The sequence below is a fragment of the Numenius arquata genome, chromosome 8 (assembly GCF_964106895.1).
Source record: "Numenius arquata chromosome 8, bNumArq3.hap1.1, whole genome shotgun sequence".
NCBI classification, from domain to species: domain Eukaryota; kingdom Metazoa; phylum Chordata; class Aves; order Charadriiformes; family Scolopacidae; genus Numenius; species Numenius arquata.
The window spans coordinates 53,592,660-53,605,317 of record NC_133583.1 but is presented as its reverse complement, the minus strand read 5'-3'; the positions used below and the strand labels follow the sequence as shown (position 1 = coordinate 53,605,317).

General features: G+C 43.4%; 1 protein-coding gene across 1 annotated transcript in view; it reads left to right on the top strand.

Annotated features, from left to right (window-relative positions):
* AGBL4 (AGBL carboxypeptidase 4) overlaps nucleotides 1-12,658 on the top strand; it is a 948,845-nt gene that overhangs the window by 843,642 nt on the left and 92,545 nt on the right. The window contains exon 10 of the mRNA XM_074151806.1: nucleotides 2,376-2,528. Coding sequence (XP_074007907.1) covers nucleotides 2,376-2,528 — 153 coding nt within the window. The remainder of the gene's footprint in view (nucleotides 1-2,375; nucleotides 2,529-12,658) is intronic.

Here is a 12,658-nt window from a genome sequence, read left to right as displayed (position 1 = left end):
TCACTTATATATTATGTGAGGAAAAAGATGTGTCCCTGGACTGAGACTTGAGCAGCGTTTTCTTACATGGGGAGAGCAGGCCCTTCTGAGTTAGGGGGTTCTGTTGGGTTTTTTTTGAAGCAAGAGTTGATGCAGAATCATGTGAGAAGACACAAGTGGAGAGGCATTAAAGGCACTTGCTTTTGGGAGTTGTTCTGTTGAATTGCTCCTACAAAGCAGAGTAAGACAAAACAATTTGCAGTATTTCTCCTTATAAAGTGAAAAAAACTGCACAGGAAATACTGAAGTCTTTTTTAAGGAATTTTGAGCCTGTCTTTCCTGGCAGAAGTGTACATCTGCATATTGCGATATAGAACTGTGCAGAGATAGCAAAGCTATGCCCAAACAATCATGCTCTAGAACTGGAAAGTGCATATTTTTATCAGTGGCACTAAGCCCTGTGTCAAAACAAAGGATAATGTTTTCCCTCTATTTTGCACAGTGTCCTGTGCTGCATAAATGTTCTGGCCTTCTCAGAACAGGTAAAGAAATGTCTATGATGGTCTAGTGTTGCATCTCACATGCACCCACAAAGAGGCATGAATGGCTGGACGCATCCTTAGCATAGCTCTCAGATGCTGGCACCATGATGAGCTCTCAGAGAGCTGGCGGGAGAGCTCACCAAGCCTCTCTCCATTATCTATCAACAATCCTGGTCAACAGGAGAAGTACCAGATGACTGGAGGGTGGCCAATGTGATGCCCATCTACAAGAAGGGCTGGAAGGAGGATCCGGGAAACTATAGGCCTGTCAGTCTGACCTCGGTACCAGGAAAGATCATGGAGAGGATCATCTTGAGTGAGCTCTCACGGCAAGTGCAGGGCAGCTGAGGGATCAGGGCCAGTAAGCATGGCTTTATGAGAGGGAGGTCCTGCTTAACCAACTTGATCTCTTTCTATGACCATGTGACCTGCCTTCTCGATGCGGGGAAGGCTGTGGACGTTGTCTACCTGGACTTTGGTAAGGCCTTTGATACCGTCCCCCACAACGTTCTCCTGGAGAAGCTGGCAAATCATGGCATAGAAAAGTGGACTCTTCACTGGGTAAAAAACTGGCTGGATGGCCGTGCCCAGAGAGTTGTAATTAATGGGGTGAAATCCAGTTGGCGGCCGGTCACCAGTGGTGTCCCTCAGGGCTCAGTTTTGTGGCCAGTCTTGTTTAATATCTTTATTGATGATCTGGATAAGGGGATTGAGTGCACCCTCAGTAAGTTTGCAGATGACACCAAACTAGGTGGGAGTGTTCATCTGCTTGAGGGTCGGCAGGCTCTACAGAGGGACCTGGACAGGTTGGATCAATGGGCCAAGGCCAATGAGATGAGGTTTAATAAGGCCAAGTGCCAGGTCCTGCATTTCGGTCTCAACAACCCCAGGCAACGCTACAGGCTTGGGGAAGAGTGGCTGGAAAGCTGCCCAGCAGAAAAGGACCTGGGGGTGTTGGTGGACAGCCGGCTTAACATGAGCCAGCAGTGTGCCCAGGCAGCCAAGAAGGCCAACGGCATCCTGGCCTGTGTCAGGAATAGCGTGGCCAGCAGGAGTAGGGAAGTGATGGTGCCTCTGTACTCGGCTCTGGTGAGGCCTCACCTTGAGTACTGTGTTCGGTTCTGGGCCCCTCACTACAGGAAGGACATTGAGCTGCTGGAGCGTGTCCAGAGGAGAGCCACCAAGCTGGTGAGGGGTCTAGAGAACAAGTCATATGAGGAGAGGCTGAGGGAACTGAGCATGTTTAGTTTGGAGAAGAGGAGGCTGAGGGGGGACCTCATTTCCCTCTACAACTACCTGAAAGGAGGTTGTAGAGAGGTGGGTGTTGGCCTCTTCTCCCAAGGGAATAATGACAGGACCAGAGGAAATGGTCTGAAGTTGCGGCAGGGGAGGTTTAGATTAGATATTAGGAAGACTTACTTTACTGAGAGGGTGGTCAGGCACCGGAACAGCCTGCCCAGGGAGGTGGTGGAGTCGCCATCCCTGGAGGTATTTAAGAAACGTGTAGACATGGCACTTCAGGGCATGCTCTGGTGGCCGAGATTGTTGGTTTGTGTCTGTTTGGGGGTGGGTGTGGTGTGTGGTTGTGGGTGTTTGTTTTGGTTTGGTTTTGGTGTTTGGTGTTCTGGGTTTTTGGGTGGTTTTTTTGGTTTTGTTTTTGGTGTGTTTTTTTTTTGTTGTTGTTGTTGGTTGGACTCGATGATCTCAAAGGTCCCATCCAACCAAAAATATTCTGTGATTCTGTGATTCTATGATTCAAGGATGGCAGTATTGGATTTATGGGAGGCTTCACCTACATAGCACAGTTATGATTTATCTCATGCTGAATTTTTTGTTGTTGTTTTCCCTCAACAGAAGATTAACCTGGAGTTCTATATTGACATCCATGCCCACTCCACCATGATGAATGGCTTCATGTATGGGAATATCTTTGAAGATGAGGAAAGATTTCAGCGACAGGCTGTTTTTCCCAAGCTACTCTGTCAGAATGCTGAAGATTTCTCTTATGTAAGCAATGCTTCTCTTAATTAATTTTTTTCTAATTTATTTTAAATGTTAAACCTCTGGCTTAATTGGATTGTGTGAAGTTTATTTTAATATGAATAGAAGGCTACTTAAAATTTTTGTCATTATTAGCTACCATCTTCCCGCTTATACTTACCTTATCCAGAAGTGGTAAGTTGTGATCTTATGTATCGTCATTAAACACACAAATAGAGGAAAGTTCTTCATCTTCCATATTATAACCTTTGGTTCTGAATTATTGGAACACTTAGTTTTTACCAGAAAATCTTCTGTGTTTTGATCAACTGGATCAGCTTTATTGTTTCATTGTTTATATTATATTATACTAGCAAATTTTTATGTACTTGTACAATTTAAATAATAATATAATAGCAAATAGAAGTAAAAATAATAAACTTGAAAGAAAAGGTTAGATAATTTGCTGTTTACAGTTGTTACAAAGGCAATTTATGCTTTTGAAATTCTTTGATATTGCCATGGAAAACTGTTCTGCAAGAAAATCTGCATTTGCTCAATACATGCCTTGTAACTTGGAAGAAAGTATGTATGTAGGTATGTCTGGATTTTGGAAATAAATGGTAAAATCCTATAAATGAGTTGGAAAGGGGCATATGTTTTTAGAGCAAGTTTCAAATAGAGTAGAACAGATCCTAGCACACATTGGTTGCTGTAGCTCTGCAGAAGTCAGTAGATTTAAGACTCTGGTCCAGTGTGTAGCAGCTCTGTGTCCAAGTATGACATCCTGACCCTTTCCATAGCCTCTTTTATGCATCAGTTTTTCTTGAAAGCTGTGCAAGTAGAACCTACAACACTCAAGCCTGCCTGCAACTGCTTGTTTGCTTCTCCTGGCCCACCTTATACACCCATGGAGCTGCCAGCTAAGCTACTTCTACTTCTTGCCCTGTTTCAGTCTATGCACCGCTGGTTTGCTTAAGTGGACAGTTTTCCAAGTAACATGTGTTTGGTGTCCCTTTTTACTTTGACTGGTATAAGGAATATTCAGAAATGCATCTCAACCAAGACAGTAACTTCCAGCCATGCGCAGTGAGGAGGGAAGGGAGTTGATGACATTTGGCAGCGATATAATAGGAACAGGCTCAATTGAAAATTATTTTGGAATCCTGCACCAAGCAGAGAAGAGCAGAAGAACCTACTGTTTGGGCCCTGATGTTATGTGTGTTATATTCTTAACCCTCTCTGTTATCCACTATATGCTTTCCCAGTCTCTGCTGTCCCCTATTTGCTTATACATCATTCTCCTGCTACTGAGAGATAAACCTAGGTCTCGTCTCAAAGATGGGGATATCTGGGGCATGGTGCCTGCCTCTGCAGAGTTATCACAACCAGCTTGTAGCAGAGGTGGTGGGTGGAGGAGGATAGGGACCCTGCAGCATTCCATATGTTTAGCTCTAGAGGAACAAAATCAAAACCAGATACAAAAGCAGACAAGTCTGCACAGCAAAAGAAACTGTAATTGGAAAAAGGGCCATTTTCATCATGGCAAGAATGCTAGCCTAAAGTTTTCTCATCAAGATGCAGTAGAGAATTTTTTTTGGTCTTGTGTTTGTGCATATTGCACTGTGGAGTTTGAGTGGGAAGTGAGCATAGATATGGAGTCGTGCCATTGTTTTCTTGACAGATCTGTTCCAGCAAAAGGAAGGAGGAATTGAAACCTCCTGATTACTGTCCATTTCTCTATTCTGTGGTAGTTTGTTTTATGCAAGTGAGGAAAATGTTTGTGTCAGTCTCTGATTTTTCTAAGGCTAGGTAGAAGATATCCTTTTCTCTGTCTTTTCTATTCCTAGGAGGTGGGTCTCTAGTAGATGAAACATTCCCCTTTTCTTCTTGGGATCAGCAGTGGCAGCTGGCCGGGTAACGCTTGGGATGGTGTGTGGCTGCTGTTGGCTTCCTCTGTTGCCTCGTAGTATTGTTTAATCATTGTCTGTATGTTTTGGGGGTGTGGGGAACTGCTGCAGTGTGAAGCTTTCTGCAGTCAACCACCGCAAGGGCTTCTCAGAAAACTGCCCGGAGTAGAGAAGACCAAACTCCTACTAAATGAGGAGGGACATCTGTTCCCAGCTGTTTGGAACCTGGGGAAGAGGGAGTCGGGTTCAAGGAACAGCCTGTTCTTGCCCAAGAACTCCTCAGTGATTTTCTTATCTGTACCTGAAAACACATTATAGATAAGGGGGCATTCACAGATCATAGCAATGAAAACCTACAATTGATAGGAGTTTAGAAATTTCGTGCTCAAGTGTGGGATTTCTTTCTGTTACTGTGGGAGATTAAGTGTTCCTCTTAGTGCAAGCCTCAGTTGACAAAGGGAAAATCTTTGAGAAAATGATGTAGGAAATAGAAGCCAATAGCTAAATAAACAGTGCAGTCTCTCCCCTTTGACTCTCAATCTCCTTTCTATAGAAGCCGGCAACCAGATAGATAAGTTGGCATCCAGTCCATCACAGTTTGACCTAGGTGCTGCTGGCACTCAGTACATTGGGCTTTCAACTCGCATCCTACTGGTCTCTTGAGACCAGAAGCTTTTCCCCTGCCATCCATCTAAGCCATTCTTCTCAGGGCAGCTGAGGGGATAGAAGTGGTGGAAAAGGATACAGCCACAAAGTGTCCGACGCGTGTGAAGCAAGAGGATTGAATATTACTGCTGTCTCCAGGAGGGAAAGTCTCTGTTCTCTTGTTTTCAGCTCCAGCCATGTGGGTTATGTGTCTGGTTGGAAATATTAGGGGCACAGTTTGCTGCTCGAAAGAGAGGAAAAGAATCCAGAGCTTCCTGCATTTAAAAGCGGGGGGAAAAAAGTGTTGAAGATTAAAAATAGTGTATGTAAATATGCCCTATTGACTGCTCAAAAGGAAGGGGGGAAGTGCATCGTTAACATTACCAGGCTGGTGTTTGAAAGTGTGGGAATGGACCACTGTTGTTACTAATTAATTTTCCAAAGCTTCAGGAGGTCTCATTTACATTGTATGCTGCTGCGGCCATTTGTTGGGATTATAATACTTCAACAGCAGCACTTCAAGTGAAAACTGGCGGCTGCATGAAGTGTTGTCCATAATTGACTAGCTCCATGTCTTCACACAGCACAGAGACAATGTTCCATTATGTTATCCATTGACAGTATCATTGAAAAGATTACTCTCCTTAAAGCATCTGTCAACCTTGATTGATTTACAAGGGACAAAGAACTGAAAAGGTTTGAAGTGCGGGTACAATTTTTGCCACCGTTTAGCATACATAATGGTTCTCCTTTGATGTCAAAAGCTCATCTTCTATTAATAATGCAGAGGGCTTTTGAATGCAGGCTACTTGTATGGAGTTCCACACTAATAACCTACTTGCTGTGAAATGGGATTCACTTTGGAGAAGCAGTCATTTGTCTGGGTTTTACATGTTCGGAATGAATCCCGACTCAAAGGGATTTCTTTCAGTGCTCTGCATGATTGCAGCTGAGCCCGGCACGGGTTAGGGAAAGCAGGCAAATCCTAGCCTGCTCCTCCAGCCGAGAATCTGGCAGAAATCACGCAGCCAGATGCAAAGGAGCATGAACAACAAGCCTAAGATGATGCGATCAAATGCCTTGTGCCGTTCTGTCTGGCAACCTTCTATTAATATACTTTAGAGTGCATTTCATGCCTGGACTGCTTTCTTCACCTGTCATTTCCAATAGGCCTTTTTATTTAAATGACAGCATCTGAGGGAGATTGGTGATTAGAGTAGGGGATGGATAGGGGATTTGCGCCTGCATGCCTGTTATATGACCAAAGGCAAGTCACCCAATGTCTCTGTACCTTGTCTGTTGAGCAGAACACTTAACCTCACAGTACTCTGGAAGTCTGACTGCAGTTTGCAGGCAAAAGTTGTGAAAGGGACCAGAAATTCTTCATTTGTACATGACTTCAGAAAGAGAGGCTTGCCTTTGGTTTAGCTGTCAGCATGTGAAGAGGAAAGGGAAAGAAGAGCTGGGAAGTTTTGCTCCCAGTTAAATACAGGAGAGATTCTTGGGCAGCTGTCTTGGGAAAAAGGACAAATTCTGTAAGGAAAATATTTTATGTTTTCAAGGTTTAAAAAGGATATATTTAAACATTGAGAAGTAAATATAAGTACGAAAGCTTTAACGGTGAGAGCTGACAAGCTCTTTTGAAAGGCTGACTCATTGGGTTTTTGGAGCAGCTGTTGACACCATGTCTGAGTACATTACACATCAGCCATGGCTAGGACTTGTTGCAGTATTTGGAGGGGTGTTCTTCATTTGCCCTTTCTTGTTCTGGAGAGTGGATTAGTCATAATGACCAGACACAAGCACTTGAGCATTTCAAGAACCTGCTAGTCTTAGGGGTGGCTAATTTTGACCTTTGTGACGGTATGAGAGGAGACCATCTGTTCTCTCTGGTTCATTTGAAAGAAACAACCGCAGCCATTCTTGGATGGCTTTATCACTTTGTAAAGATTGCTTTTCTTTGCAGTTAAAGGAAGAAGACTGGCCAGAGGTACTTGGCTGAATCCTGTTGGTTTTTTTCTTGGTACTCAGAACTGGTGGTACTTGGGATACTTCTGAGTTCTCATTTCCTTTTCTTGTATTCAGCCTCCCAGCAGAGCATCTTCCTTAGAAATACTGTTCGTTGTCCTTTGTGTGCAGCAGTTAGCCTGATAAAAACTTGGGGTCTTGTTATGTTGGGCACTGGGTAACTACTGAGAAAGTCCACAACCCCAAGAGCTTCCAGTCATTTTGGGAAAGAGAGAGCGAGTGAGTGAGAAGTGACTTGCTTGTGGAAATCAGAGAATAAAACGGGTCTCCAAAGTGCCAGTCTGGTTTCTCTGTCAGCAGTTCCCTATGTTTTAAACTATACTGCACACTCAAGAGTGAAGTCTCTGAACAACAACCCACCCAGTTTCCTTTAGGGAAACATGTTGTTAACCCCATTGCCATAATGCTGTGACCTAAAATACATTTTTGAGACTATCATTGTCTCAGTAATATAGAATGATTTGCCCTATTACTTTACTTTTTGTTGTGGTTTTTTTTTTGTTTGTTTCTTTGTTCTAAAATTGAGCAACCAAAGAAAAGATTTTAATCTGTCTATATTTTCTATTGTTTTTTTTTTATCCATATACTCCAGATCTGTTCTTCTCGATCCACAGCACCCCCCTCATCCATCCAATCTTCCTTAGGGAAGATATGTTTTTTCCAGCAAACCTTCTCCAGTCTACCAATGGCAGGCTTGGTGGGCTGTTATCGTTTCCCCTGGCTGGGCATCTCCCTCTTAGTCTTGTGATCCCTATTACTAATCCCAGTGCGGTTTGGGCCATGTCTGAAGGAAGTGCTGGCACAAGTCCCTGAGGGAGTAATAACAGCCCATGAACATTGAATGAGCAAATCCCAATAATCTGTTCTGAAATACAGAGGAATCAGTTTGTGTTGCATGTGGCCTGGCAGGGAAAGGGCAGTAGGGTCCCTTCCAACCTAGACAATTCTATGATTCTTAATTGCTTAGACCTAGAATCCATCATGGAGTAAAACCCATACTCACTTTCACCACTCTCTCCTAAGATCCTCTCTGCTGTTTTGGCAAAAAAGACCCTTGTCCCAGAAAGGGAAAAGCTGTTGCGTTCAGGTAGGTTTTGTTAACAACATGCAAGCTCAACAGATCTACTCAGAAATCTCTGAAAACCTGAACAGAACAAATGATCCTACCTTCTTTTTTTTGTTGTCTTGTACCAGGGCATTTCCAGAAAGACAAATACAGCTATTATATGCTTTAGCACCCCTCTGGGATGCATTTCTGCTCACTGCTTCTTGGACATGTCGCTCCACAAGTTTGTTTGTTTATTTATCTACACTTTTCCGGATGGGTGAGGGGAGAGAGGAAACGTGTTTCTGGTGGCACAGGGAACAGATTGGTAAATCCTGTGCTTCTAAGTATTGTAGGTTTTGGTCTCACAAGAACTCTGCCCTCTGGAGAGTTGCGGCTAAATGAAACTGCTCCTTTACATCGCACTGAACCAGTCACCCCTCTTTTTATACAGAGGGTTCAATTAATTTGTATTGCAAAGAAAAGGAAAAGGAGGGAGGGCAAAGTGTTTGTGTAAATGGATTTTCTTTCAGTACTTTCTTGCTGTGCTGTTTGTGCACGTAGGAGTTGACGGTACCTTCTCCATCTCCACACAGGTAGAAATTTTGAATATCCACAGAAGAAACAAGTTTTCATAGCAATTATATGGTGTATTTTCGAAGACCATCATTGCTCTTACCTAATGTCAACAAGCTGGGAGCAGGTGACAGCCTCTCAGAGTAGCACAAATGAAAGGAGCTCCTTTACATTGAAATGCAAGCTACCTCTCTTGGAGAGCACTGCAAATTTCACTCAGCTGGGACAAACTGTTCTGTGAAGGAGGGGTAGGAAGTTGGTTAAGAACTGGATAGCCGTCCCCCCTTCCAGGATCTCTTTATGGGTATCACCTCTTTAACTATGTGATATTTTAACGTATGTAGAATATAAGTCTGGTTCGGAGAGCTGTTCTGGAGCACTGAGAGAGCCCAGAAGGAGTTTGAGCAATGACCTGTACTGGATTGCTCTGGCAGCAGCGTTACAGCATGCTGCCCCTCCTTAAGAGGGGTTCTAATCTCCTGATTTAGACCTACAGATGAGCCAAACATCTCTTTGCCACAGAGCAAACCACTTTTTCTGCAGACTGTTCAATGCAGCTGCATGCGTGACGGTTGTATTTCCCTTTCTGCTTTTCATTGTCCTAAGTTTCTGTCATTTGTATAAATGATTATGAAAGCACTCCCAGGAGACCGCACACACGCTCATAAAACTATTGTAAAGAGAAGCATTGCAGGCTATTGCTAGAGGCTATTTTATTGTATATTTTGAGGAAATGTCTCGTTTTCTACTGACAAATAGGGAAACTGAGAATTCCAGAGACACGAGTTATTTTCTAAACGGTGTGATTATTCTGTAGAGCTTAGACTAGGAAATGCCAGCTTTGGCGTCTTTGGGGAAGGATGTGCTCTGAGAAGCAGAGGTTGCTATCAGTAAAAAAAACAGGGAGGAAAGGCATATATTTTCTTCATTATTACCCTGAAGTATTTGCAGATCCCTTATTTGTGTATTTCACTGGTCACAGCTTGGGCTGGCTCTTAAAAGGATGATATGGTCCAGACTAATTCTCTGGCTGATGGGTTTGTGTATGGGTTAATGTTGAGTAGGTGACATTGTCATGTGTGGCTAAGTGCACTTCTGGTGATGGGGAGAAGCAGATTCACTGAAGAAGGAGCTGAGAGAACCTGGGGAAGTATGTCTGGGGAGACAATACACTCGTGTGTGCGTGTGTGTGTGTGTGTGTGTGTGTGTGGGGTGGCAGAATCTAGTGGCAAGAGAAGATCCAGCTGAGGTTTGCTTAGAAGATGGGGTGAAATCTCCATCCTTCTTTTGCCTTTTCTGAGTAGGTTGTGATGGGCTGCTCCACTTTGTGGGGGAGCCCTCAACTGACTTTGTGAAGGCCATCGCCGCCCTGCTTTGTTTGGCTGCAGGGTGTTGTTTAAGAAGCTCTGTTAGAAGAGCTGCTGTTTCGATTTGGATTCCAGTTGCATTAGCTGCTATGGTGAAGCCAGTGAACTCAATAAGCATCTTCAGTGCTGTAGCACTCGGGGAGGTGGGAGCTGTGAGTACAGCCAATTTCAGTGCGGGTGAGGATGAATCATGGGGAATGTCAAACGCAGGCCAAATCCCTGCACTGGTGCTGCCAGTGTAACTGGTACAAGGTGCAGGGACAGGCAGCAGGCTGCGGAGACCTCCATAAGTCCTGGAGCACTGTACAGAGCAGAACATGGGTATTAATGAGCAGTGAAAAGAAAAAGTGCAGCTATTGTAATTCTCATAGGTGAACAGCTGAAACCCTGTTACTTTTCTAACTACAGTTTCCAAAAAGGGAGTTCCTTTGGTGGTTTGGGTTTTGAGGCATAAACTGAGAGCTTATAAAGCTCTCTCCTTCCAGCCCCTCTGTTAATGACCATGCAAATATGTGTTTTTATCAGCAAACTTAAGCAGGCATGACTGAAAGACACTAAGGAAGGCTGGGGAGGGGAAAAGATCTGGTATTCCTTTACTCCACATTAAAGGGATAATGAAGCCCCTCAGGGAGCAGATGTGTGTGTGGCGGCAAAGTACCTTTAAGCTGTTATTTCTCTGAGGACAACCTCACTTTAAAGCGTGACAATGTGGTGCTAGGCAGGTTGTGTTCCTGGTACTCCTACAATGTGATGCTGCCTTTAAGAAAAGGTGATTTCTGTCTGCTTTCCACTGAGCAGTAGGAAGAAGGCAAAAAGAGACAAGTAGTAGAATGGTGAAAATTTCTTAGGATTTGAGGCTATTAGGTCTTCAGGTTTTGGTTTCAGGGTTGTCTCTCACATTCTTAGGACAGGTCAAGCTGTTTTTGATCTCCTCTGCACTCCTTTTCTCAAATTTCTGCAAATCAAATTCTAGTTCAGAGAATATTCCCTTGTTAAACCCAAAGTTTGATGCCCACCTCAGTGTTTCCTACCAGGCACAAAAGTTATGAAACAAAATTCTGTCGACTTGCAGAGCCATCAGTGAGAGTGAGTGAGCAAGCCCTTTTCACAGGAGTATCAGTCCAATCTGGTGGTCCCTAAGGAATCTGGAAAAACTCCAAGGTAATGGGATCCCTCTTTGAAATGATCCTGGACTTTTCAAAATCTCCTCTTCCCAAATTTCAGAAGTCACGAATAATTTTGAGATGAAATACATTTTCCTCCTGTGCATCAGAAACACAGCAAAGCTGCAAGATAAGATGAATCAGGGAGTAATTTTGAGCTCTGTTCTCATTTCATCATGTCTCTGCTCCCAGAATCCTTCCTCTTTGCCTACTACCTCCTCCAGATCAGCTTTCTGCCTTTGGGATTTTCTTATTCTTTCTTTTTTTTTTTTTTTTTTTTCTTAATAATCTCATCTACATTTCAGGTGCTGGTTGCAGCTTGTTTGTAAAATAAATTGGAAGAAGGCTGCCTGATAGCAGCCTCCCAAATGCCATGATTTCCAAGTCTCCAGACCCACTTGGCATGGAGTTGATAGTCTATCACAAAAAACACTAACGCATATGCTTTCCAGTCTATTAAGAGAGTTAATGGAGCTGGTGAGATGTGGGTGTGAGGAGAGAGTTAAGTTGGCTTTTGAAGTGAGAAGTTTCCTCAGTGCTTCCACAGAAGTAAGGAGACAAGTTTTGCTTGCAAGGTAGCTTGATGGGCTACCAGCTGCAAGAATGGCAGGGTCAAAGCAGTGACTGCTGGGCACACCATGGCAGTAATTAGCAGTGTCCATATGAGGAAAGTGAGCTGCCAGTTGCATCACTCTTATAGCAGCCTGAGGAGGGGCAAACAGAGAAGTCACAATTTGTACTAATGCTATTTACAATCTTCTGTGGCAAAGATTTCAAAGCCAGTGTATTTCTGCGCTCTAACTTTTGGAGACTTCAATAAAGCATTCTAGAAAATAAGAGAGAGTTATAGCTGATACTGTAAAACTCTTCACCGAGATGGATTTGACATTGTCTGGGCTCCAGTCCATTTCCCAATGGCCTGTCTATTCTTCCTTGATGACAAGTGTGTCATTTCTCTTTTCTAGAGCACTAACTTTTTTATCATCATTTTTTTGCTACACTGGGGCAGTGAGTTGAGGGCTCATAGAGGTCAGACCTGCTTTAGAAAAAAAGCTTGCTCTTCAGCTATAAGAGCAGCATCAGCAGATAATGCTGGTAAGGTTGTAATTGAGTCCTGATTACACTTGGCCATTGCTGGTGCTGATAGGTGAAGAACATGAAGCAATTTGTATGCATAATCCCAGTTTACCCCAGTAGGTAAAGTGTTTATTGCTCAACTACAGAATGAGAAAAATGTGGGCAGTTTTTCTGGGGTTGAGGTTGGTTTTTGTTTTGTTTTGTTTTTTGTCTTGGTGTGGGGTTTTTTTTTTTTTTTTTTATGGAATAGTTAGGCTCAGTTGTGAAATACAACTTATTTCCCAAATGGAAATGGCATAGGGTGACACAGCATACTCTTAATTATATGTTGTAGCATGAAACCGTT